Here is a 27,099-nt window from a genome sequence, read left to right on the forward strand (position 1 = left end):
ATTTGTCTTGTTTAGCCGTGGCATATGGCTTATGTTACAAGCCAGTTTTAATAAACTATTGCATAGCTTTTATCGCGGGCTTTGAGCGCGGCGACCGAATCAAGAAATTCCATAACGAAAATAAAACCTAACACCCCCCACTCCGCCTACCATGTAGCTCGCGTTCAGCACATTCACACGTTGCGCTTGTGTGGTGTTAGTGATTTGTGAATAAGTGCGTGGCGTGACGTCGCACTGCACGCGCATAATGAAAAGTCTGCCTATCTCTCTCTCGCGCGGTCTAGCTTATGAGTGTGAAGGGGACAGTTATTCTTTTGCTTTTGTTAATGTTTATAAATATAGCGTGGACTTATTTTATTATTGTTTTTTATTATTATTATTTAATTATGTTTAATAATAATTATTATTGTCTAATTATAATTGCATAAGTTGATTAAAAATGCTATGCAATAGCATTACCGCGGCAGTCCCCAAGTGCCACAGGTTTTTTTTTTGTTTTTTTTTGTATCTTTTTAGCTTGTAATGTGTATTGTATGCCTTATAAATAAACTAGCAATACCCGTCCGCTTCTCTGGGCATTTAAAATTAACATTATTATCTCTCACCCCCACAAAGATTCTCATCATTAACGCCCCCGCAATTGGTGTAGGGAGTGCAGCACTCATATAAATACTAGCCTATCCATTAAGTACATGTATTTTCTACATGGATACCAGGTTTCAAGTCAATCGGATGGTTCAGTAATTATAACGGAACATCCATCCATTTCCGAGGGAATCCTTGAGGGACAAGTTTAAGGAAATCAAAATTCTAACTTTAGCGTCCCAATACATTTTTGAAAATTTATTGTACGTGCGTAAAAACATTGAAGAGTTCCCCAGAGTCTGCGATTTGCACAATGTGAACACTAGGAACAAACATAGGCTTGCGTTGCCGGCGGCTCGAATTAAGAAAATAAGCAACTCTTTTAGGGGGCTGGGTGTACAGCTTTTCAACAAGATCCCACTAAACGTTCAACTACTACCTGTTCATAGATTTAAGAAAACTGTTAAGGAACGTTTGTGCAACAAGGCATATTATAAAGTTAAGGATTATTTACTAGATGGCACTACGTGGGAATGAGGCGCTCGCTCCTGGCCTTTTCATTTTTATTATTATTTTTTTAATTGTATTTTTTTTGACTTGTTTTTTCTTTTATTGTGAATATTTCAATTTATTTAACAAAAAGAATATATTTGAGAAAAAACAAAAAAAAAAAAGCCCGCTGAGTTTGTTTCGCCGGTTCTTCTCAGGACTGTGGCTTTTTTTGGAACCGGTGGTAGAGTTAACATTGTTATTTGTATTATAACATTCAACAAGTGTGTCATACTGACATCTAAGTTGAAATAAATGATTTTGAATTTGAATTTGAATCCGTAAAAATTACTGTAGATTTATATATTAGTATATATAAATAAAAAATACGTCGTCCATTGCGGCTTGGGTCGCTAGCTGATGCCCGTAAGCCACGATGACCTCTGTCGGTCAGCTCACGTTTGCGTAATTAGAAAACTGGAGTATTGAGTAAATACATAAGAATTGAGTATATAAAGTGAAAGGAATACATAGCACAAAATGAGATTTTTCGAAGTATTGGATGGATATTTAAAACGTTAATTAATGAACGAATAACATAACCTCTTTTAAAAGTAACGGAATAGAATATTAATAATCAGTGGACGAACGGTCAACGACCTAACTTATCTACGGCGCTAATGTGCGGTTATTCACCCCGGAGTTTTGCACGCGTTACAATGCGGGCTCACAAAATATTAACAAGAGACCGCAGTGTATGGTATTTATTCTTAACACTGCACGAATAGATTTATAAAATTTAACCATTTCAGGAGATTTTCATTTACAATAGAGAATAGTGTTCGGTCTAATTCGATAAGTCTCTAGCATTTTTTTTCCTTTTTTTTTCCTACCTAAGCTGGTAGCCTTGAGAGACTATTCCAGCGTACCTTAACTAGTAGGTGAGTTCACGGGGCTCAAACCTGACGACGTTGCTAACACGAACCCTAGCAAGAGCCGTGCTTCGCAGAATCTACCACCGGATCGGAAACGCGACTCACTGAGAAGATCCGGCGAGAAACTCAGTGGGCTGTGTCTGAGGGTTAATTTACTCGTCGAGCCCTTCGTCGCAAGTGACGGGTTCGACGAGAACGGTGACCGGTGCTTGAAGTACCTAGAAGCACCGTTAGTGGATCGGGAGGATCCGAAATGACGTGTTTTGGGCGACGTCGACTGCTTTCCATTCTTTCCGCAGGATCGGGAGTCTCTAGCAAAGATACTCACTCGCTCAATAGTAGATCTTGTACATGTATGAATCAATCTAGATCCATTATCTTGGTAGTAGTCCACGAACCTGACTATTGTATGATCTCACGAGAAAATTCTTTGAAGTTCTTAGCTGTGTAACGTTTATTGCCACGTTTTCTTGAAACTTGGTCACTCACCCCGGAAAGCGGTTGTTTCTCAGCGTCGGTATCCGGGATCTTTTTCTCTGGGTCCCCGGGACTCTTCAATTCCCCGCAGCTGTTTATCGACGCCATGCTGTAGTGGTTATCAGGGATACCTGTCTCATCTGTAACAAAGTTGACAGTCTATTAAAGATGACGAAATGGTTTGGATTTTTGTTATTGCTAACTTTCGCACGTAGAGAGGCAAAATTATCTAAGATATAGAGAAGAATCACCGGTCCGCTGATGTTAGCTGCTTATCGGAGTCCATAGACCACAACATGAATTGGAATAAGATTGAAGCCTTAATTGTAGTGACACAATAGCCTTCGAATCTAAAACGCATTGCTTTATGGCCAAAATAGAGAAAATCGTTCCAACCACGCGACAAAGCATGCGAAAAGTCTTTACTATCAGGATTGAACTTCTGAGAGGGTTGGTGACTTAGCACTTCAAAGAATGTTCTTATATAATGACTTCAAGATTATCCTTCAATTAAATCAGATCGATTCCCCTTTGCTAATTTTTTTTTGGATTTTTTTTTCTGTCCTTATTTGATATCGTATATCATGGCGAACGAAATGATTATATTATTGGAAGGATTATGCGTGGATTGTAAATCCCCCCTTTTCGAAATTGTGATATTTCGCCTTCTAAAAAGTGCAAAGCAGAAATATGTATTTTACCCGTTTTACTGGTGGTAGAATGTCTCGTAACTCCGCACTGGTAGGTACCACCACCCTGCCTATTTCTGCCGTGAAGCAGTAATGCATTTCGGTTTGAAGGGGGGAGCAGCTTCTATACTATACTGAGACCTTAGAACTCATATCTCTCAAGGTGGGCGGCAGCATTTACGTTGTATGTAGATCTCTAAAAAAAAATATATGAACGAATACGATTTCCGAAAAGCCGGTCATTCGCGAAATTTCTCATAAACCGAACCAAGGCTCCGCGGTTCTGACGCGTATATTGTGTTGGAACCTTGGATTCAGTCACGGTTGACTTTCTCAGTCGTCTTGGCATGCAGTGCCGAGGAATTGAGAAATACTTTTTAAGGTCGCGGCTTGTCCGTTGGTGTCTGAGCAGAAGCATGGGCGTTTTGTTGGTTTCATTAACCAGTGTCGTATAATTTTATTGGATACTAGCGACCCGCTCCGGCGCCGCTCGGGTCTTTAATAAAAAAATCAACGATATTTGACGTTGCTTTATTTTTTTAAATAAAAGAACACTTATTGCGGCATAACTACAATACTTAGACATATGCTGTCGCGACACTTTTGTGTGTTCTATAAAGTCGTAGTACATTATTTTATTCTACCATCAATAGTTTTCGAAGGGCACGCGATGTAAAGAATATTTTAATTTTTTTTCACCTTGGGTTACATTATTGGAGTTTTAGTAAAGATCCTAAATTTTTTACAAAAAAGATTATAGCCTATGTCACTCGGGGGTAGTGTAGCTTCCAAACAGTGAAAGAATTTTTCAAATCGGTTCAGTAGTTTCGGAGCCTATTCGATACAAACAAACAAACAAATCTTTCCTCTTTATAATATTAAGTATAGAAGTATAGCCTAGTATATAAGTATAGATCTGATAGTTGTTTCTATGTGAGACATATCGATGTAGTCACGGGCGCGACAGAAGTCAACTTGCAACATTTCAAAGCTTATCTATTACGTGAACAAGATGTCGTGGGAAACGAGATATTTTGTCAAAATGGTATTACCTCAAATGTACGGTTTATTAATCGCTTAGTATCTGTGATATAGAGAAATGCAACAAATTCCAAACAAGTCATTTAAGTCTCAGTAAGTTTATCCTTTATCCATTGTGTAAAATTGTAATTAAGTTTCGTTAAAAGTTTCAATTACGAATTAGTTAATTTACGTTATTGACGTCTATGGGCTCCGGTAATCATTTAATTTTAAGTGGGCCGTGAGCTCGCCCAATCATCTAAGCTGTAAAATAAATAAATAAAACGTATTGTTTCGCGTTGAAGACAGCATAGTGGTACTTCCCAAGCGGGCTAACAACACACTACATGCAAACTCCGCAAACTACATTTTTTACGGGCTTTATTTGATCAAAAATAATATCTGTATTTATGTAGCAACAAATTAATTAATTTTCAGCATTATTTTATTCGTAAAAATAATTGGCTTGTGGTGGGTCGCCATCATAGAACACAAGATGTTTGACAGATGTCTGAATCTCACTTGCGACATTTTCAAGCTTGCTTAGGTAATATTTTTTTTTATTGCCCTTGCAGGTTTTAGTTTTAATTGCCCTTTAGGTTTAATAATGTTCCGAACAACAACATTCGGACCGTCGCGTCGGTCTACCGAGCAATATCACCCGCTCGGTGGAAGATCTTCCCTTTGTCATTATTCTCGCGTCCTTATGTAGAATTATAATTATTACGGTCATGTGTTCCGCGCGTCTTTTAATCATCGTAGTATGAAACACAATAATATCCTTCAATTGTCACACAATGAAGGAGAAAATATTTGATTCAGATTTAATTCTTATTCGCATATGTATTTTTTTAACTTAAATGAAGCTAGCAGCCAAATAAGCTTAAAATAGCCTTTTAAATCGATATTTTTTTTAAATAATTTTCCTATATATTGACAAAAACGCAAACAGAATGATACAAGAGTCAGATTAATTGTTACGAGTCTCTAAGTAAAACCGCCATCAATCATCTGAACAGAGATTTTGACTGTTTACAAAACAAAGAAACTTTATTACACTTTCTCACGGATAAGTACAGTCTATATTCTACTTGGAAATACAAAAAATCAAGTACATATATGAACAATGCACTCACCGGAATGCTACAGAACGATGACTATTTCAATAATTAATTGTAATACAGCACCATCTAAATATAGAGGTTGTTATCAAATAATGCAGGCTTTGCTTGAATAATCACCCCGGTTATCGCAAAGTATCTGATTGGTAGTTAGGTTTATCGAATTAAAAAAAAAAAAAGAAAATTTCGAGTTTCTATAAATAAATATCATTGGAAGCAACAATGAGTTCTTTATCTACACATTTAAAATGAATATCGCAGCTTTAACGTTTGGATTTTTGTTTTCTTTTGTAAAACAACACCTGAAGCTTTAATTTTTTTCATTAAAACTGTTTAAGCTCACCCCTTCAATAATTCGATAAGTCACTTTTTAGAGTTTTTTATTACCTAGATGGGTGGACGAGCTCACAGCCCAACTTGTGTTAAATGGTTACTGGAGCCCATAGATATATATATATAACGCAAACGCGCCAGCCACTTTGAGGTATAAGTTCTAAGGTCTCAGTATAGTTACAACGGCTGCCCCACCCTTCAAACCGAAACGCATTACCGCTTCACGGCAGAAATAGACAGGTATCAAGTATATTTATTTATTTATTTATGTACACACAAAAAAGAAGACATAGTACAGAGTAATAGGAAAATTATGTACAAAGGCACTGCTTATTTCTTTAAGAAATCTCTTCCAGCAGACCTGCAAGAGGATTATGAGAACAATAATTAAAAGTGATGAGTGTGTGTGTAGAACAGCTAAAATAACAAATACAACATGAGAATTATAGTAATGCACATACGCGTAGCAAATATTGTTAAACTTGAATACAAAATATTATACTCGTAAGTAACACAGTATATACGAAGAGTACAGAACAATGATCATTCGGTTGATGAGAGTTAGAATTGTTTGACAACGGCTGCCCCACTCTTCCAACCGAAACGCATTACTGCTTCACGGCAGAGATAGGCGGGGTGGTGGTACCTACCCGCGCGGACTCACAAGAGGTCCTACCACCAGTGATTACGCAAATTATAATTTTGCGGATTTGATTTTTATTACACGATGTTATTCCTTCACCGTGGAAGTCAATCGTGAACATATGTTAAGTACGTATTTTATTAGAAAAATTGGTACCCGCCTGGGATTCGAAGACTGGTGCATCGCTCAAGATGAATGTTTGATATTAATTGAAGTTCTCGTGATAAATATTCTATAATAGATTCAAAGAGCACGGCTGAGATGTAAAAACGAAGAACGGAACGTTTTGTTCATTTTTAAATGAGGGATTACTGATGGTCCGGAGGCTTTTCCAGTTTCACCAGGACAGGTGGGCGAGCAAAGGCTCAGCCAGGAGGGGTGGGATTTGCTAATAGCTACCCGAGCGCCTCCAAAGGAGACCTAACAACGCAAGAGCAGTTGTTTCGCGAATGAATCTACTACCGGATCGGAATCGCGACCCGCTGAGAAGATCCGACGAGAAACTCAGCGGGCTGATGCATGGGCTAGATTGCACTTCGAATTCTTTGCAGAGTTCGAAGAGTAGGATTATCTATTGGGACTGTTTGCTAGGCCATCATGAATGGGAAGAATCTTATAAGATTGAGTATCACAAAGAAAAGTGACAATGAGTGTGTCATGACGTCATTTTCGTTGCGGTAATGGAGTGCGAGGGAGATAGCAAGTTTTTTTTTATACACCCACTTTTCTTTATTTTATTTAAGTTATTAATTTCTACGCAACTAAACACTAATTTAAAAAAAAAACATTATTTACAATTGAAAATAAAACCACATAATCGTATTACAAATTATTGAGACAACCAGAATTGGAAGAAATCGATTTATAAAATTCTAACCCACAAATTAATATTCGACAATGTGACGTGTATTAAAGAATGTATAAAAAAACATTAAAAAATCTTACCTATAACAGTGTAGCCTTGATATTTGTTCCAATATTTATCTATAAAGAATTCTAGATGCGCCATTTTCGACAATTCACTATTTAACGCTATGAAATACGGGAATTATTTAAAGCACTGCTTGCGCCTCAAAATCGAGTGAACGAATACCTCTGCTTCAAAAAAAGTTAAAAGTGAACCAGGAAATTGCAGGCTTCCTCGTTAAGAAACGTTTTAAGGCTTTTTACTTTGCGAATCAGTTTCTCGTGATATTTTAACAAAAGATAACGTAAGATAACATTACGAAACCGACATTCACAAAGTACCGAAATACTGCACAGAGAATGCTATATTTTTACATTTTTAACAGCGATCTATCTTGGTTCGTTTTCAAATTATTTTAATTGACCGACGGCTATACGATCCGAATGCCTTTACGCGAATGAACTTCAACGCCTCTTGATGTATGTCAAATGTAAATAATATTAGTTATCAGCGCCCAATAGGGATGTTTGTTTGGTGTTTAGGAAAATTACTATTCTTTGGTCACATTGTTTAATCTGTATTTCCGGTAAATATCATTAATAATTTTAGATAAGCACACGAGCTGACTGTCCACCTGATATCTTTTGTGTTTTTTTTTTTATGAGGTCCGGTGGCCTTTCCAGTTTCACCAGGACAGGTGGGCGAGCAAAGGCTCAGCCAGGAGGGGTGGGATTTGCTAACAGCTACCCGAGCGCCTCCGAAGGAGACCTAACAACTCAAGAGCAACTGCTTCGCGAATGAATCTACTACCGGATCGGAATCGCGACCCGCCGAGAATATCCGGCAAGAAACGTAATATAAAAAGTATGGGTTAAGTTATACGTCGCATTCTTTGCCGAGTTCGACGACTACGGTTCCATTGTGTGGTCATCAAACTCCATAGACTTGCAGTGATCGTGGCCTAGCGGTTTAAACACGGATACACGGACGCTTAATCTACATTATACGATCCTCCCACCTACCAAACCCATACGGATTATCACTTCGGCCAATGAATCTTTGACATTGTATCATTTGTATAAATAAAATATCAAAGATACCTGACGCAGCGCGTGTATGTCACGAGCCTAACCCTAAGATTACAAGGTCGTTCGGTTTTCAATAATTAATTTTCAACTACCCTCGATTTGATCGACGAGGTGGACTGACCAGATAAAAGTGGCAGTGAATAGCTCAGCGGCCGGCGGAGTGGTGACATGTGGCCACCAACGCCTGAAGTGATGACCACGACTACTTCGTCAAGAGCGATACCAACTAGGAAGAAGAAGAACCCTCGATTTAGGACGATGTCCATTAAAATACCACATAGATGTTTCAACGTTTTTATTTTCAGTATCGGCTTCTTGCGATGCCACTGTTGTTACTGTCACTGTTAATAAAAGCTCAATTATCTATACATATAAATAAAATAAGAGTGTCTGTTTGTAATATTATACGGTATATACACCAAAATAACATTTTTTTACAATTTTACTGTCTTTCTGTCTGTCTGTCTGTCTGTTTGTTCCGGCTAATCTCCGGAACGGCTAGACCGATTTTGACGGGACTTTCACTGATAGGTAGCTGATGATATAAGGAGTAACTTGGCTACTTTTTTAGACTACCTACTTTTTTTGGCAATCCCAGGTTTACCCTGATTAGTACCCTGGGTTACGGGCACTTCAAAATAGTAATAGTAGGTTAAGTAGTGTAATTGTTTAATGTATATTCTGAGTAAATTTTGATCTTACATTATAAGTTAGATTAGTTTTCGTTATCGTGTTGTTCTGTCGTATAGTTGTAAGGACCATTGTATACAAATTCAGCACATTTGTCTTGATTAGTCGTGCGCACATGGCTTATGTTGCAAACCAGATTTTGATATATTTTTTTAATTTTTTATGTATATTTTTAGCTTCTGATGTGTATTGTACAAAAAAAAAACGTATAGGGTGCATATCTTTTGGATCCGGGAAAGCATTGACTGAATTTTGGGAAATATAGTGTCGCGACGTAGGTACGGCCATTTTTACCAACAACGCGCCTAAATTAAAATATAACTTCAAACACCAGATTCACGATTGCTATTAGAAAATCCCTCAAGGCCAATTAATTGTTAAAGTCGACCCTCCAATTTGGTGAAGTTCTCCTTACTAGCACAAAACGGTCAAAGATTTTTGTATTATTAGATCCTTATTCATTTCGATCATACTTGTAGTTAGAAACCTTGAAATATTTCCTATGTATATATGGACATGTATTTAGCGCCTTGCATTGCGATCCACGTTGGTTTTATTTAAGCAGTCTCATAGTCAGAATAGAACTTCACTACAATCAGTAGGATATGAGCGGGAAGAAATTTTTTTTTTTATTGAAACGCATTACTGCTTCACGGTAGAAATAGGCGGGGCGGTGGTACCTACCCGTGCCGACTCACAAGAGGTCCTACCACCAGTAATTACGCAAATTATAATTTTGCGGGTTTGATTTTTATTGCACGATGTTATTCCTTCACCGTGGAAGTCAATCGTGAACATTTGTTAAGTACGTATTTCATTAGAAAAATTGGTACCCGCCTGCGGGATTCGAACACCAGTGCATCGCTATATACGAATGCACCGGACGTCTTATCCTTTAGGCCACGACGACTTAAATTTTTGTCTTCGCGTAATTAGCGAGTGCACTTTAGTAACAGGCAATTTTTTTTCCTACCAAATCGCGGGTAGCCTAAGGCGCTATTCCAGCTACGCCCGGACGGGTAGGTGAGCTCACGGGCTCCGTACAGAGCCATACTGCGCGCCACCCCTAGGTACAGTCGCCGGATACCGGCGTTGCATCCACCGGTGTTGGGGAGAAGACGGGTCAGCGCACCCGCCGTCCCCATCAGCCTTGGAACCAGCATTTTGAAATGGTGGTCGAATCTCCATTTGCTGTCCAACACAAGGCCCAAATACTTGAGCTTCGGCTGGACAGCAATGGTGACACCCCCGACTACGAGATTCGCGCCTTGAGGCGGCCCCTTCCGAGCCGAGTGGAAGCACACTGCTTCGGATTTATGAAGGGCCACCTCGAGGCCGAGTCTCTTTATTCGACTCACCACAACGGGCTCGACTTGAGAGAATTTGCTAAAAGTAACCCTAGAAAGAGCAGTGCTTCGCAGAGTCTACCACCGGATCGGAATCGCGACCCACTGAGAAGATCCGGCGAGAAACTCAGTGGCCTATGTCTATGGGTTACTTCGCTCGACGAACTCTTCGTCGTTGTGTACCGAGCAATATCACCCGCTCGGTGGAAGATATTCCCTTTGTCTTTACTTCCAAAGTAGTACCAAAATTCTGTCCATATCTTTACTAAATCTGACTTCAATAGACTTGATACTAGACTAGATAATAGACTGAAACTTAATAGAGCAGCCATCATATAAAACAATTCAATTTGAATTTACGTTAGATGCTCGTTTGCTCTCAACACAAACAAAGTCTCTCAATTTTTGAAGTCCATTCAAAAATACTGTCGCCCCTGTAAGCGTGCCTCATAAATATTAATAATATGACCGTGTTTATCTGTACGTTGGAACCATTAGCGATACAACCAACATTAAACAATAACAAAGTAATAATTATTTTCTAATTATCGCGGACGATAATAAATCGTGTTTATAAATGTCAAAACTGATGTATATATGACTGACGTATGTGTACTGAAGAGGTTTTACGAGATGAAATTATCTCATTGTCTCGGTGTTTCTCGTGCGGTCACCGCATCCTTCTTCAAGTGAGGATTGAAAAGAATTCTGTGCTCCAGTTGGATGGTTTTAAAATTTTCTAGCTATTTAAGATAAGATGGACCTCGAGGTCGATCTACCCATCCACTGCAATGCAAAAGCCCCTTAAACCAAAACCCATGAGTATTTTCAACAATAAATAATTTATAAGATGCTGGTACCACCAGCCCATGTGGACTGATGTTTTTTTTATTGCCTCTGTTGGCAGTAATGCATACGACCCACCTGATGGTTACCGTCACACATGGAGTTCAGCAATGCCAAGGGCAGAGCCAAGCTGCTGCCTACCGTATACGTACGACTAACATAACCTAAGAAAGGTTACGTATTTTGCCAATCACTTTACCAAGAACACGCTAGGTTAACTCTGTCTACCTACCTACATCAAAAAGCAAACCGCTAATATGTTTTTGATCACTATTAGGTTCCATAAATAGTTACTGCATGTTATTGACAGTGCCTGATAATGAATCTGATTTTATCATATACGTTGGAACAATAACAATGCTCGCGTGTACGATCTGACTTTCTCTTTACACGGACTCGCGGAGGCTGCGATAGTACTTTTTGCGATAGTCCGTTCGTATCGGTCACTCTGGAAAGCTACATCGGGCGAAATTTGGCTCTCAAATCGCCAGGACAGAACCCAAAAACCCACGTCATCTGAAGTTACTTCCTTCATCAACAGTCTGTTTCAGAAAATCACTTTGCTTGGCTCTTGAATGATCTTCTCTTTACAGTGCTCCCAGAACCCTGAATCACGTGCTTGTGGCCAATTGTTTTTTAAGAAGACTTAAAAAACAATTGGCCACAACGATCATCTGGCTTCAGACTAGGATTCCAACGTACCACCAACATAAAATAGGCCGTGAGGTCGATTATGCGTCATTGCAATAAGAAATATACTATTAATGTAGAATTGGGTGTTTGCACTTGTATTGTTATCTTCTCAAAACTTCTGTATTACCATAATTAAAAATTATCTGTCACCTTTTTATGCCTTTCTCATTTAATCCGTCGTCGCCATCTTCCATTTTTCTGTCATTCTGTCTATCAATCTCTTTTCCCTTTCTTAGCGTTTTCTCTCACTCACATCTTAATGCTTCGTTTCACACTCTTTTCATACGTTCCGTTCTTACTAATCCTACATTTAAACTCACAGAAACAGCCCACTGAGTTTCTCGCCGAATCTTCTGAGTGGGTCGCTTTTCCGATCTGGTGGTATATTCTGCGAAGCACTGCTCTTGCTAGGGTCAGTGTTAGCAACACACCCGGTTTGAGCCCCGAAAGCTCACCTACACGCTAGGGCCACACTGACATAGTCTTTATCAGCATAGGTAAGAAAAAAAAACAAAAAAAAACTATATTAATATTATAATTTATATAGCTGTATCCGTCCGCTTCGCTGGGCATTTAAAATTAACATTATTATTTCTCACCCCCACAAAGATTCTCATCATTAACGCCCCCGCAACTGGTGTAGGGAGTCCAACATTCATCTAAATATTAGCCTATCCATTAAGTACATGTATTTTCTACATGGATACCAAGTTTCAAGTCAATCGGATGCACGGTTCAGTAGTTATAACGGAACATCCGTAAAAACCACTCTAGATTTATATATTGTATAGACATAGACTATAGATTAAATAGTAGTGATTGTGTAATAGTCAAGTGTACACAGTGGAACAATGGAAAAGGATGTAAACATAACATAATTACGTTCGTCAGCCCCGCATTCATTACAGATACGCTACGATAAAATGTGAGGAAGCCAACGAACTTCCGTTTTGAGCATCATTGAACTAATTTTTTCTGCTTAAAAAAAATGATCGCTTCCCATCCGCGGCCGACCCTCAAACGAATTGAAGATACACTAACAGACTTAAAGTATTCGTTTAGGTTATTAAATTATTTATATTATTCAGATTATTATTATTATTATTCAGATAAAAAGACCAAATATTTGGACCTGGCGCACGAGGTGACCGACATGTGGAGGGTGGTATCTACAGAAATAATCCCGGTAGTTGTGTCGGTGAATGGTTTGGTCCCTAAAAGCCTCTCAAAACATCTCGAGAGGCTTGGTCTCAACAAAAAGTCGGTGGTGGCCCAAACGCAAAAAGCAGTCTTGCTGGACATTGCCCGTATAGTTCGCCGGTTTCTCTCCCAATAGTCCCTAACGCTCCGGCCGATTGTTGCCCACCTCGCCGGAGTGTGTCCTGCCGTCTTCCCAGGCGTGGCAGTGCTTAATACACATAATAATAATGGTTAGTTCGAAGTAAGTATCAGTGGAATGGAATATTTGAAATGTATTCAACTGATAACTACTTTTAATGAATGTATCTTTTTTATTTGATTGGTTTTGTTAATTTTAAGTATGTTTCAATGATACTATGTACACATACGGACTTATTGTTGTCTGAAATAAATAAATCATTCATTCATTGCACCGCCTGTTAAACGAACTAATTAATTGTGTAGGTAGGTACATGTATTGTGTAGTTCAGAAGTCGTCGTGGCCTAGAAGATAAGACGCCCTGTGCACTTGTATTAATTGCCGCGTCTCTGCCCGGTTCGCGGTGTAATTACTCACATCAGGAATTAATCCACTCAGTTTATCGCCAGAGCTGCTCGGTGGGTTTTTTTTTATCGCTTAGTTGGGTGGGCGAGCTCCCAGCCCATCTGGTGTTAAGTGGTTACTGGAGCCCATAGACAACACCTTGAGATATAAATTCTAAGGTCTCAAGTATACAACGGCTGGCCCACCCTTCAAACCGAAACGCATTACTGCTTCACGGCAGAAATAGGCAGGATGGTGGTCCTACCACCAGTAAAAAGTGGGTCAGTGGGTCGCGATTCCGATCTGGCGGTAGATTCTATGAAGCACTGCTCTTGCTAGGGCTAGTGTTAGCATTTTTTTTTTCAGATTGACCCCTTGAGCTCACCTACTCCTTCACGAGTAGCTACAATAGCACCTTAGGACACCAGCAAAAAAGGCGGGGGAAAAAATATCGGAATAGGGCATTTAGAGAGTCCGCATCGGTAAATATCCACCATCCTATTTATATGCAGATTTATAAAATTTTCGGATATAATTTTTAAAACACAATGCTAAATGTTACCCCCCACTTCATTTACGTAGAAAGTGAATATATTTTTCAAAGAATGTTAAGGAGCTATTTAAACCCCTATTTTGAAATATTCTTTATTGGTGCTCCACTTGCCGTGATGTTTATAGCCTATAACCTTCCCCAGTAAATGGGCTATATAATAAATACTGAAAGAATTTCAATCTCTCAATTTCTAATCTTCAATCAAAGAATTCAAATCGGACCAGTAATTCCTGAGATTAGCGCGATCAAACAAACAAACTCTTCAGCTTTATAATATTAGTATAGATGTTCCTTCATCGTCGTAGTCAATATATTTTGTATAGGAACACAATATGTTGGATACGTATTACGATACTAAAGCCTTCGTCAAACAGAACGCGTACTTAGCGCCGCGCTCTTTTCATGTCACACCAATTGACTAGATGAGTCTAACGCTCCTTGACGCAACGCATTCGCCAAATCATAGTGCCTTTCGATAGCAGTGTGAAAATTTAAAAGTATTAAGAAATCGAGTGATTCAGATGTGGCATTGTATATGCATGGCTATTTTCTAACTATTTATATAATTTTTTCGGGCATTATCTAGTATTTTAATACACATTCACTCGGACGCTAAAATAAAATTTGTAAAAAATTACAACGCCTGACGTCAAAGCGTCCTAACGCCGTGACATAACGCTGCGTACTTATATCGCTGGGGCTCTGTTTGACGGTATGTTACTATATTAGTACAACACACCTCGGCGTCATAGCGCGGCGTCAGTTTAGCGCCCTGACGCGCGCTAATTACGCGTTCTGTTTGACGAAGGCTTAAAATTGAAACCTGACTGCGGGATTTGAAAACCGGCACGGTCGCATCGATCGACCCAAATAAATACATAAATAATTCATTGATCGTGATTTTTAAGCGATAATCACGCCATCATCATCGTCATCGAAAAATTTCCACTGCATGCCGGTCTTCTTCAAGGTTTGCCGTAATTACCGCTGCTGTACTGCATTTATCAGATTCCTGCGACCTTCATCACTTGTCGATTTTCTTTATTGGCTTTAAGAAGGGTAAGCCCTAGGTTACAATCCGAGCGCTCATTACCACTGTTTCACTCAACATCAGGTTGCAACATGGGAACCTAACCGATAGTAATGTTTCCTAGAAAGAAACTTAAGCTTTATCCACCACGCTTTGTTTGTAATCAATAGTAACCTGGACATCAAATACATTTTTAAATTTTTTTTTATTGCATAGATGGTTTGACGAGCTCACAGCCCATCTGGTTTTTAAGTGGTTACCGGAGCCCATAAACATCTACAATGTAAATGCGCCACCAACCTTGACATATGAATTCTAAGGTCTCAGTATACTAGTTGCAACGGCTACCCCACCCTTCAAACCGAAACGCATTACTGCTTCACGAGAGAAATAGACGGGGTGGTGGTACCTACCCGTGCGGACTCACAAGAGGTCCTACCACCAGTAATTACGCAAATTATAATTTTGCGGGTTTGATTTTTATTACACGATATTATTCCTTCACTACGGAAGTCAATCGTAAACATTTGTTGAGTACGTATTTCATTAGAAAAATTGGTACCCGCCTGCGGGATTCGAACACCGGTGCATCGCTCAACACGAATACACCGGACGTCTTATCCGTTAGGCCATGACGACGTCAAAAACGTTATCTTGAAAATCGACCAGGCTCATCACAAACTGGGAGAAGTGGCGATTGCTTGTGAGGCGCATAACACCTGCCCACAGCAATGATACAGAATGACGACCACGACCGCTCTGACAAGAGTTATACGACTAAGAGTCAAATACGTCACATATCTTGTGTTCTATGATGGCTACCCGGGGCAGTATTTATTATAACTACTTTGCATTTCACTAGCGTTTGAGCCTAAGAATACTCCGAATACCTTGGACGGAGAAGAGAAGCAATCTTAGACAAACTGCAGATCAAGACAAGACTGTCCACACTCTGCCTTCGCGGCGCACTCGAGTACTTCGGTCATATTGCTCGGAAAACCCTGGATAGCTTAGAGAGACTATTCGTGACAGGGAAGATCGAGGGAAAGAGAACGCGCGGGCGCAGTCCGACAAGGTGGTTCGACCAAATCCGCACCACACTAGAGATCCCATTCCACGACGCCCTTCATGCGGCCAATGATCGGAGGTGCTGGCGGGACATTACAAGGGGCAAAATCATGTCGAAGTATAATGGTCACGACCCTCAGCAGTGAGAAAATGACGCGAGGAGAAGTCTTTGAGGCATGTGAAAAGGCCACAGAGGTAGTCAGTCGATTAGTAGTGTGCCAGCAAATAGATTTCCCCGTGACGCATTCCAATTTGATGGGTAGAATGTCTGAAGTACCGATCCAATCAAGATAAGATTCAGTCTTACGCCTCATTGAGTCATTATGATCAGAGACTCCACAAGCAAGTTTTACAACAGACGGCTCTTAACGCGGATTGAAACAAAAAAGGACTTCATCGTGTAATAAGGAATTAAATGAAGGATTGAATAATATTTATAATGATGATATTAATATTTTCTTATCGTTTTATGACTTTAGTATTATTAAGCTGTTTGAAGAAATTTATTGTATTTTATTTAAATCTATCGTGGGTTTTCCGTTGTGCCGCATGTATAATAATAATATGATATTAAGAATCGAAGACGGGAAGTGGTTTTAGTTATGAGAGGCCAATCCGATGATGTGTGGGTCAATACTCTGCCTAAAATGCCAATACTTTAAATGAACCACAGTTTTTTTTCCTATCTAGCTGAGAGCCTTGAGAGGCTATTTCAGCGTAACCTTAACTAGTAGGTGAGCTTACGGGGCTCAACGTTGCTAACACGAACCCTAGCAAGAGCCGTGCTTCGCAGAATCTACCACCGGATCGGAAACGCGACCTACTGAGAAGATCCGGCGAGAAACTCAGTGGGCTGTGTCTGAGGGTTAATTTACTCGTCGAGCCTTTCGTCGCAAGCGACGGGTTCGACAAGAACGGTGACTGGAGCTTGAGGTACCTAAAAGCACCGTTAGTGGATCCGGAGGATCCGAAATGACGTGTGAACCGCAGTGTACTTATCGGCTAATATATATAAATATATGTGAATATATATGTTGCATCTGGACACGACAAACAAAGCGAAAGCGCGCCACCTAATGGCTGCGAGCCGCAACGAAGAAACAATAAAAATATCAGTCCATTCTCCGATATATATATATGTATTTACAAATATGTAAATGTAAACAATATAGCGATAATTTTTCTACTTTACACATAAAAAAAGAATAAGTAATTTACATAAATATAACTAATTTATTAGATTATTGCTTAAAGAATATTATAATACATTACTAACACATAAAATAATAACTCATATACGTATAATTAAAAGAATGTGTTATGTAAAAAAAAACATATGGGCCGAAACTAAAGAATAAATACAAGAGTTGAATGTGTATAAGCGACTCTAATATCAACAGACGTTGTAATATATTGTTACGCCGGCAAGAGCAACGCCATCTATCGTCGAATAGCAGAAATGAATATCAAAAGAACCAATAAAATCTAGAATCCTCGAGAAGTACAACGCCATCTATTTTCAAATGGAGGAAACGCATATCGAAAATACTCGACTTGTGAGAAATGTTCTCGGTAATTATAGGGATTTCGTATCAACTATAAAAGCATTGCACAGATTACAGTTAGTAATCGAAACTATTCGAAGCGAAACAGCTAACGGATCACCTGAAGCGAAGCGGAAGAAGTGAATTACTAGTTGTAAAGTGTTCTGAGTGTTCTAAGTGTTAATACAGTATTAATTTGTACTTCGGTAGAACTTTTTTTTTTTTTTTTTTTATTGCCTTTGTAGGCAGACGAGCATACGGCCCACCTGATGGTGAGTGGTTACCGTTGCCCATGGACTTCAGCAATGCCAGGGGCAGAACCAAGCCGCTGCCTACCGCAAAATTTATTCCGAAAATAATGTTACGCGCTGGGGCTTAACAATATTTTTAAAATTGTATTTCTTTTTTAATATACAATAATTTCGCACTTAAACATGTATTTAGAAAAGCACAAAAATATTACGATACTCATAAAATAAAACATTTTGTAAAATTCTTAACTACCGTGACAATAAAAAGAGCTCATCTGTGTTTACTAGTCGAAGTGTGACGAATCTTAAATTACGGCACGTGTTAAATATTACTGAGCTAAGACCGCGGAAGTACTTGACTTTTCGTAAGGTTTTGAGCAATAGCTTAAGCAAGATATTTTTAGGCAACTCATCGTCAAACGGTCACGCGAAGTGCATGCGTACCTACCTCCATTGAAGCATGCAATATACAGGGTGTCCCAGAAAGAATTGATAATCCTGAAACACCTCATAGTATAGCTTTTTTTTTATTGTTTAGATGGGTGGACGAGCTCACAGCCCACCTGGTGTTAAGTAGTTACTGGAGCCCATAGACATCTACAACGCATTACTGCTTCACGGCAGAAATAGGCAGGGTGGTGGTGCCGACCCGTGCGGACTCACAAGAGGTACTACCACCAGTAATTACGCAAATTATAATTTTGCGGGTTTCAATTTTATTACACGATGTTATTCCTTCACCGTGGAAGTCAATCGTGAACATTTGTTAAGTACATAATTCATTAAAAATTTGGTACCCGCCTGAGATTCGAACACCGTCGCATCGCTCAACACGAATGCACCGGACGTCTTATCCCTTAGGCCACGACGACTATCTATTGGGGACACAAAATAAAAAAAATTAAATTCTCAGGTAGTACCCAAATTACGTATTTAGAAATAAAGTTGATATTTTCCATACTGCTGTACATTTCTGGAATAACAACTACAAATAAATGGAATCCATAGACTTTAAGGTGTTATAATATTCTACATGGACTATACTAAGGAACACGCAGGAAACCGTATGAGTAGCTAGTGTAATTTTTTTATAAAAGTTTAACTGAACTTAACTTTTAATCATGAAATTTGGTATTTTCTCTTTATTTTTAATTTAGGTATTACCTAAGAATTATATTTTTTTATTTTGAGTCCTCAATAGCTCTAAAGAGCTGTTAAGGATTATCCATTCTTTCTGTGACACCCTGTATAAAGTGTAAAAAACCTGGGACATAGTCCAAAGTTAAGGAAGGTGTTGACATTTAAGTAGTCATGTCTATTGGCTCTCATAACCGCTTAACACTAGGTGGACCGTGCGCTCATTCATCTGCTTATGCATTAAAAATAAATCTCCTGAACCCGAGACCAGTGTAAAGTACCTACAAGCTAAAATCATAAATTATTAATTTACTATTAAGTTGTTCTAGAATGTTATTACGTAGGGTAGATACCTCTATGCCTCTGCGCTCTGTAAGGTCGTTGACTCTGAGCGCTAATTTATTTTAAATCGTGTTACATTGAGGGTTAATGTTTTATTCTTAGCAGTTACGCGCCCTTGTTTCAAGGACGGTTTCAATACCTACAGTATATATCACAGAACGAAAGAAATATGTAAATCTAGTAAGCCCGGAAATGGTACGCTGTAAAAATGGTTAACTGTATTAGAAACTAACACTCATATAAATATTATCCTATCCATTAAGTACATGTATTTTCTACATGGATACCAAGTTTCAAGTCAATCGGATGCATGGTCCAGTAGTTATAACGGAACATCCGTAAAACCACTGTAGATTTATATATTAGTATAGATTGTACATTGATGAAACGTTTAGACTTTGAATACTGGTCATCTATTAGATAACTGCCCATTCCAGGCGAGAATCATTTCAATAATCTAACTTACAGCGCCTTCTGTTAGAAACTTGCTGAGCTCACAGATAGTAATAATAATTTGCCATATTGTAATATAACATACCAAATAATTTAAAAAGTATTTTATTTATTTATTTTTTTATTGCTTAGATGAGTGGACGAGCTCACAGCCCACCTGGTGTTAAGTGGTTACTGGAGCCCATAGACATCTACAACGTAAATGCGCCACCCATCTTGAGATATAAGTTCTAAGGTCTCAATTATAGTTACAACGGCTGCCCTACCCTTCAAGCCGAAACGCATTACTGCTTCACGGCAGAAATAGGCAGGGTGGTGGTACCTACCCGTGCGGACTCACAAGAGGTCCTACCACCAGTAATTACGCAAATTATAATTTTGCGGGTTTCATTTTTATTACACGATGTTATTCCTTCACCGTGGAAGTCAATCGTGAACATTTGTTAAGTACGTATTTCATTAGAAAAATTGGTACCCGCCTGCGGGATTCGAACACCGGTGCATCGCTCAACACGAATGCACCGGACGTCTTATCCGTTAGGCCACGACGACTTAAATATATTGATTTTATTTGCTTGATTATAAATTTAAATAATAACTATGCTATATCTCAAATTGGAACAAATAACACAATTTGAAAAAAATAACTTTAAGATCGCCGTGGCCTAAAGGATAAGACGTCCGGTGCATTCGATGCACCGGTGTTCGAATCTCGCAGGCGGGTACAAATTTTTCTAATGAAATACGTACTTAACAAATGTTCACGATTGCCTTCCACGGTGAAGGAATAACATCGTGTAAAAAATCAAACCCGGAAAATTATAATTTGCGTAATAACTGGTGGTAGGACCTCTTGTGAGTCCGCCCTGGTACCCACCACCCTGCCTATTTGACCGCACTTTGTATATTGATTGCCGCCAACTTTATTGTTATCAAAAAAAAATATCCGTACGTACAAAAATACACGTAAAACTATACGCTCTGTTGTTATTTCAACTGTTCGGAACATACAAAATAACGTCATGATGTCACTAACACGAAACGTTTTCTAGAAAATAATATATTTTACGTACATCAATATGCATAACGGATTGGACAGAGTTGTTCGAGAACGCAACATGGTAGTTATGTACAAAAACCGCTTTTACTCTCTTGGCTATGTATAAAATTGTTGGTAAATTCGAAGTCAGGATCCTAGTAACGGGCGTCTCATTTATTTTTTTGTTTATTGCCCTTGTAGGCAGACGAGCATACTACCCATCTGATGGCAGAGGCAGAGCCAAGCCGCTGCCTACCGCTTCTCCACAAGCCTCGTTTGAAGAAGGACATGTCATAGCGCTCGGGAAACATCGTGGAGCTCATTCCATAGCCGGATGGTACTTGGCAAAAAAGACCTCCGGAAACGCACTGTCGATGGACGCAGTGGTTCCAGATAATATGGATATTTTATTATACAAACTCATGAGGTCGCAGCGAGAAATCAGCGCTATTGTTTTTGATAAGTTTTACTTATATGCACGCGCACGGTTGCTTGGACGAGTAACAGCAGAACTTCAGCGCAAGCGTTGCAGATCAACAGACAATGCCACGGATCCAAGGACCAAAACAAATTGACGTCCATACGAAATGCAAATTGTCCAAATTCCTAATCCGTTCTTTTTTTCCTACCTATGCTGATAGCCTTGAGAGGCTATTTCAGCTTCGCCTTGACGTGTAGGTGAGCTCACGGGGCTTAAACCGGAGTGTTGCTAACACTGGCTCTAGCAAGAGCAGTGCTTCGCAGAATCTACCACCGGATCGGAAACGCGACCCACTGAAAAGATCCGACGAAAAACTCAGTAGGCTGTGTCTATAGGCAATCCCCTCGAAGCGTAGACAAGCACGCACGCACTGGTGAATTAGCTATGGTCCTATCCAATTCTGCGTCGCAGCAATAAAATATTTTAATTATTGCCTTTCGGTTAGATCATAACTTATTTAATATGCTTCTCACAAATTCACACTCAATTTACATACATATTTTGTTAATTCTTTATTTACATTTAAATTTAAATAACTCGATACGATTCGAATCGTTCTGTTAATTTACTAATTTAACGCATTCATTTATAATTTGTTAAACTTTTTCTTTTTAATTCAGATAAAAATCCTAAAACAAAAATAATAAAATACTAGCGACCCGCCCTCGCTTCGCTTCGGAAACATTAAAACACACATGAAACAAAAAAAACAAAAAAAAAAAAAATTAAAAAAAGTAGCCTATGTTCATCAGGGACAATATCGGCTTCTAATGGAAAAAGAATTTTTCAAATCGGTCCAGTAGTTTCGGAGCCTATTCGAAACAAACAAACAAACAAATCTTTCCTCTTTATAATATTAGTATAGACAACATCAAAGTTGATTCTCAGTATTTGGATTTGTTCTGTGAAATAAATCGTGATGAACATTCGCCGCGAATCGGACCCTTGTTTATTCTTTTTTGGTTTTAACTGTTTCAAGTCGATTCAATCATTTTTAATATGCTTTTATTATCTTCAGACGTATGTATGTATGTATGTATGTTTGTAACGGAATCTTTGAACATGATTTTGACCCCCTTCAAAACGTCGGATTAACTCGAAATTTGGTATACTTATTAAGGACCGATACCAATTCAATACTTAAAAAAATAATTAAATTCAACTAAAAAATGAAAAATAAATACTAGTTTAAAAAAACTAACAAAATAAGCTTTTATAGAAAATCCAACTAACAAATAGAAAATAAATTTTTATAATTTTGAATTAAAAATAGTGTAAGAAAAAAAGATTATATTTTACTGTAAAAAAGCGTGGGATGCATGGTATCAGTAGTTAAAAATATTTTATGAACAGATATGAGTAGAAGGGTTATTTTGATAATATCCTGAAAAGGAACCCAAGCTTTTTTACAATAAAATCATTTTTTCTTACACTATTTTTAATTCAATCTTATTAAAATTTATTTGTCTATTTTTTAGTTAAATTTTCTATAAACGCTTATTTTGTTAGTTTTTTAAACTATTATTTATTTGATTTCAGGTCAAACGGCGACTGACAGAAGAAGATTGTGAGAATCAGAGACAGCCGGCAACGCGAGATAACTGGTCTAAGATATACGACACCGCCATAATTGACCACATCTTACTCCTGTCAATAATAACCCGACTGAAAAGAGAGGAGACGGTCTGCGGTAGAGAGGAAAAATAACCTAACTTAAACATCAGCCCGTTAAATTTCTCGCCAGATCATACTCAGTGGGTCGCGATTCCGATCCGAGTGGTTCTTCGAAGGCTATGGTTAATAAAGAGCGAGATATTACAACGACTCTCTATAAAACATAAACGCCTTACTTCTCCATTCAAGTCCTTTTTTCTTTTTCCTTTAATTTTGATAAGATGTATCCTCTTCATGTTCCAAGTCTACCACTACTTCTGCCTCGAATAACCACGCGTGCCGTTCGTTGTTTTATTGATTTATTGATTTACCCCTGAGCTTCGCTATTTAGCGTCCCAAACCTAATGGCGTATAACTTATCCACTGTACCTCGATGGATACTTTAAGCTTGACTTTAGCATTCACCAATTACTAAAAAGTATACATAATCTTATTTAAATTGATTAGATTATTTCAATTAATTACGTGAATATGAATGTGTATTATTGTAGACTAGTTTTATCCCGCGACTTTGTCCGCGTGGAATAGTTAATTTGGGATAACGCTAAATTTTACCCGCGACTTCATTTACGTAGAAGGTGAAAATATTTTTGAATAATAGAATGTTAAGGAGGTATTTAAGGTACCAAAATTACGTTTTTAACCGACTTCAAAAGAGGAGGTTATCAATTTGACCACCTTTTTTTTTATCTATGTATGTTCACCGATTTCTCGAGAATGCTTGAACTGATTCTGATCATTCTTTTTTATTTTATTTTGTTCTAAAGGGTAGACTTCCCGAATGGTCCTGTAATCATCAGGATCAAGATCTGATAATGGGATTCTGGAGAATACGAGAAAAATCTACAATTTTCAAAGCCTATTTTGAAGTGATTTGGGTGTTTCTTGTTATTGTTCTTATTCTGTGCCGCCGCGCACCGGCCGGCCGGTGCCTTGTACATCATTTATTTATTATTACGCGCTTGATCATTATTTTATTGCGATGTAATTTTAAAATTGCGATATCTTCTAAGATACTCATTGAAATCAAATGATTTAAAGGCCAAATTTCTTTAAATTAGATAGTTGTAATTAATAACGTATATTTAATTGGATAAGGATTAATGTCATCTTTATAAAAACATCTTCATAAATAATAATTATTTTAGAACAAATTTGATTAGCATAAAAAAGGTTATGTTGAGCCAACCTTAAAATACAGACATGGTGTCGCGAACTTTTTTTTAGAATTTTTAAAAGGGAACAATTCTATCATACATTATTTTACCGAAACCTTAACCGTTTCCGCAGCGCACGCAGCGGAAGCTCTCAAAAGGGAATAAAAACCCCGATTTTGAAACATTCTTTATTAGTGCTTCGCTTGTATTGGTCTTTATATAGCCTATAGCCTTTCTCAATAAATTAGCTATCATCTCACACTGAAAGAATTTTTCAAATCTGACCAGTAGGTCCTGCGATTAGTGCGTTCAACCAAACAAACAAACTCTTCAGCTTTATAATATTAGTATAGATATGTTGTATTTTAGATAAAAGTATTGATTGTTAATTGCGATTGGTTCGATTTTTCAACGAAATAAACTTATGTATAATATATAATAATATAAGAAGACTAAAGCTAAATGCCGAGTCAAACAAGGAAGGGCCACTATAAAAGTACATAGTTATCGCGTAGATGAATGAACCGGCTACTTGGTTAAAGGATTGCTGGAGCCGATAGACCTCACAATGTGAATACCGGCACCTTGAGACGTGAGGTCCTAGTCTCAATTGTATAACGCATCCTATGCTGCAAGCTACCACGCCAGACTGCTTCGCGTTGGTAATGTACAGGATATCGCTACCTACTCGTGCGGGCTTGTCATACGCCCTATCACAAGTAAACGCCTTAAATACGCTAAATCGGATAATTAATTCAGATAATAAATAATCCAGGGGCCAACCACGAAGTTCGGTGTTTAAAAAATAATACTTCTTGCTATTATCTTTATGTATATACAATTCTATTGTACGTCATTGAACTCCTCCTAAGCGGTTGGACCGATTTGTATGAACTCTTTTGTATGCATTCACAGGACTGCGTCTGTCGGGTCCGCTAGTATATTGGTATAATGCTTGGTATAATGTTGAGGTTACTTATGACGACGCTTGCAGCTGAAAGTAATTATTGTCCTTTTTGACGAAGCATGTTGCTGATAACTCTGTTTCTATAATCTGACGAAGCGTGTTGCGGATATTAATATGTACTTTTAGGTTATTAAGCTAACTTGCATTTTGATTTATATAAGTTTAAAATAGACAATAAAAATAATGTTTGGACAATGCTCAGAGAACACCGCTAACCATTCTCCGGTGAATTTACTGTTCAGCTTTTGCGTCAACCACTCGAAAAGATGCGGTGGGGCAGCTCTAGGGTAATAATAGTAAATGCCGAATGCCATTGATCATTGTTCTTTCTTTTATGGCTTAGATGGATGGACGAGCTCACAGCCCACCTGGTGTAAAAGGTTACTGGAGCTCATATACATCTACAACGTAAATGCGCCACACACCTTGAAATATAAGTTCTAAGGTCTCAATATAGTCACAACGGCTGCCCCACCCTTCAAACCGAAACGCATTACTGCTTCACGGCAGAAATAAGCAGAGCGGTGGTACCTACCCGTGCGGACTCACAAGAGGTCCTACCACCAGTAATTATGCAAATTATAATTTTGCCGGTTTCATTTTTATTACACGATGTTATTCCTTCACCGTGGAAGTCAATCGTAAACTTTGTCTGTGCCTAACATCGATATATTACCACCGATGGTGCCTAATGTCGCGGAAGTGATTTTCACCATCTCGATGAGGTTCTCTGACCACCATAATTACTATATACATGTAACAGCGATTACAGTTCATTTATGTATATTGTCTTTATATATTACGTAAGTTTCTGAGGACCTTTCGTATTTATTATATCTGATTTTATCATGAGAACTAGTAAGTCTGATGAAAAGCGACGATCGCGTCACTCGCATCAATCTATAATTAGAAATGGTTTTTGTAATCAATCGATTTGCAATATATTGTTACATACGTACCGTTAATGCATCATGATAAAAAAAAAACGATAATGTTGAAATATGATCGATGGTTGAGAATTTTGATGTGGCCGTTGTGCAACGTAAGTAATAATAGGATAATTAATAGATAATAATAATAGAATAGATAAGTAATCTTAAATATATTAATACGTGAAGCAAAAACTTTGTATCCCTTTTTACGAAAATTTCACGGACGGAGGAGTATGAAATTTTCCACACTTATAGAGAATATAGAGAAGAAGTGCACAATGCTAATATTTTTTTTTTATAATGCATAAAAGATACAATCATATTTTTATCAATAAATAAAACATTACACACACTACATACCATGTATTTGACGCACACACGCATGTATACTATTTATTGTCAAACTTTTGTTCTTGACGTCTGTTGTCAAATTTAGAATAGATTAAATATTTTTTGTCTTTGTTAATATTTTTTATAGTGTAGTCTTGGCGAAATTTGTGATTATAGAAGTATAAAATACAATCATAATAGTGTACAAACTTACAATTCCAATTAATTATAGTCGAATTTCGACTACTGCGGGACCTCTAGTAATAGAAATTGGCTCTTGGAACAAAAGATAAGACGTGTGGTGTCTTCGTATCGAGCCATTTCGTTGTGCCGGTGTTCAAATCCCACAGGCAGGCACCAATCATAAATTATTATTTACCTAATTAACGACTGACTCATACATACATTGAAGCATATTTTGGAATAATGGTTTTTTTATTGCTTAGATGGGTGGACGAGCTCACAGCCCACCTGGTGTTAAGTGGTTACTGGAGCCTATAGACATCTACAACGTAAATGCGCCACCCACCTTGATATATAAGTTCTAAGATCTCAG

At 38.1% G+C, this 27,099-nt stretch overlaps 1 protein-coding gene across 6 annotated transcripts in view; it reads right to left on the reverse strand.

Moving 5' to 3' along the window:
* The window catches only part of LOC101746660 (solute carrier family 41 member 1), a 146,530-nt gene that overhangs the window by 22,916 nt on the left and 96,515 nt on the right, over positions 1-27,099 (reverse strand). For 3 of the 6 annotated variants that reach the window (XM_038020800.2, XM_038020799.2, XM_062676666.1), the window contains one exon: positions 2,499-2,626. In XM_038020800.2, the coding sequence (XP_037876728.1) occupies positions 2,499-2,626 (128 nt within the window). Of the gene's footprint in view, positions 1-2,498; positions 2,627-3,187; positions 3,346-5,331; positions 5,391-7,237; positions 7,657-27,099 lie in introns of those variants that run through there. The other 3 variants (XM_038020801.2, XM_062676667.1, XM_062676668.1) reach the window with 3 other exon arrangements.

Source organism: Bombyx mori, chromosome 27, assembly GCF_030269925.1.
Source record: "Bombyx mori chromosome 27, ASM3026992v2".
Lineage (NCBI taxonomy): Eukaryota > Metazoa > Arthropoda > Insecta > Lepidoptera > Bombycidae > Bombyx > Bombyx mori.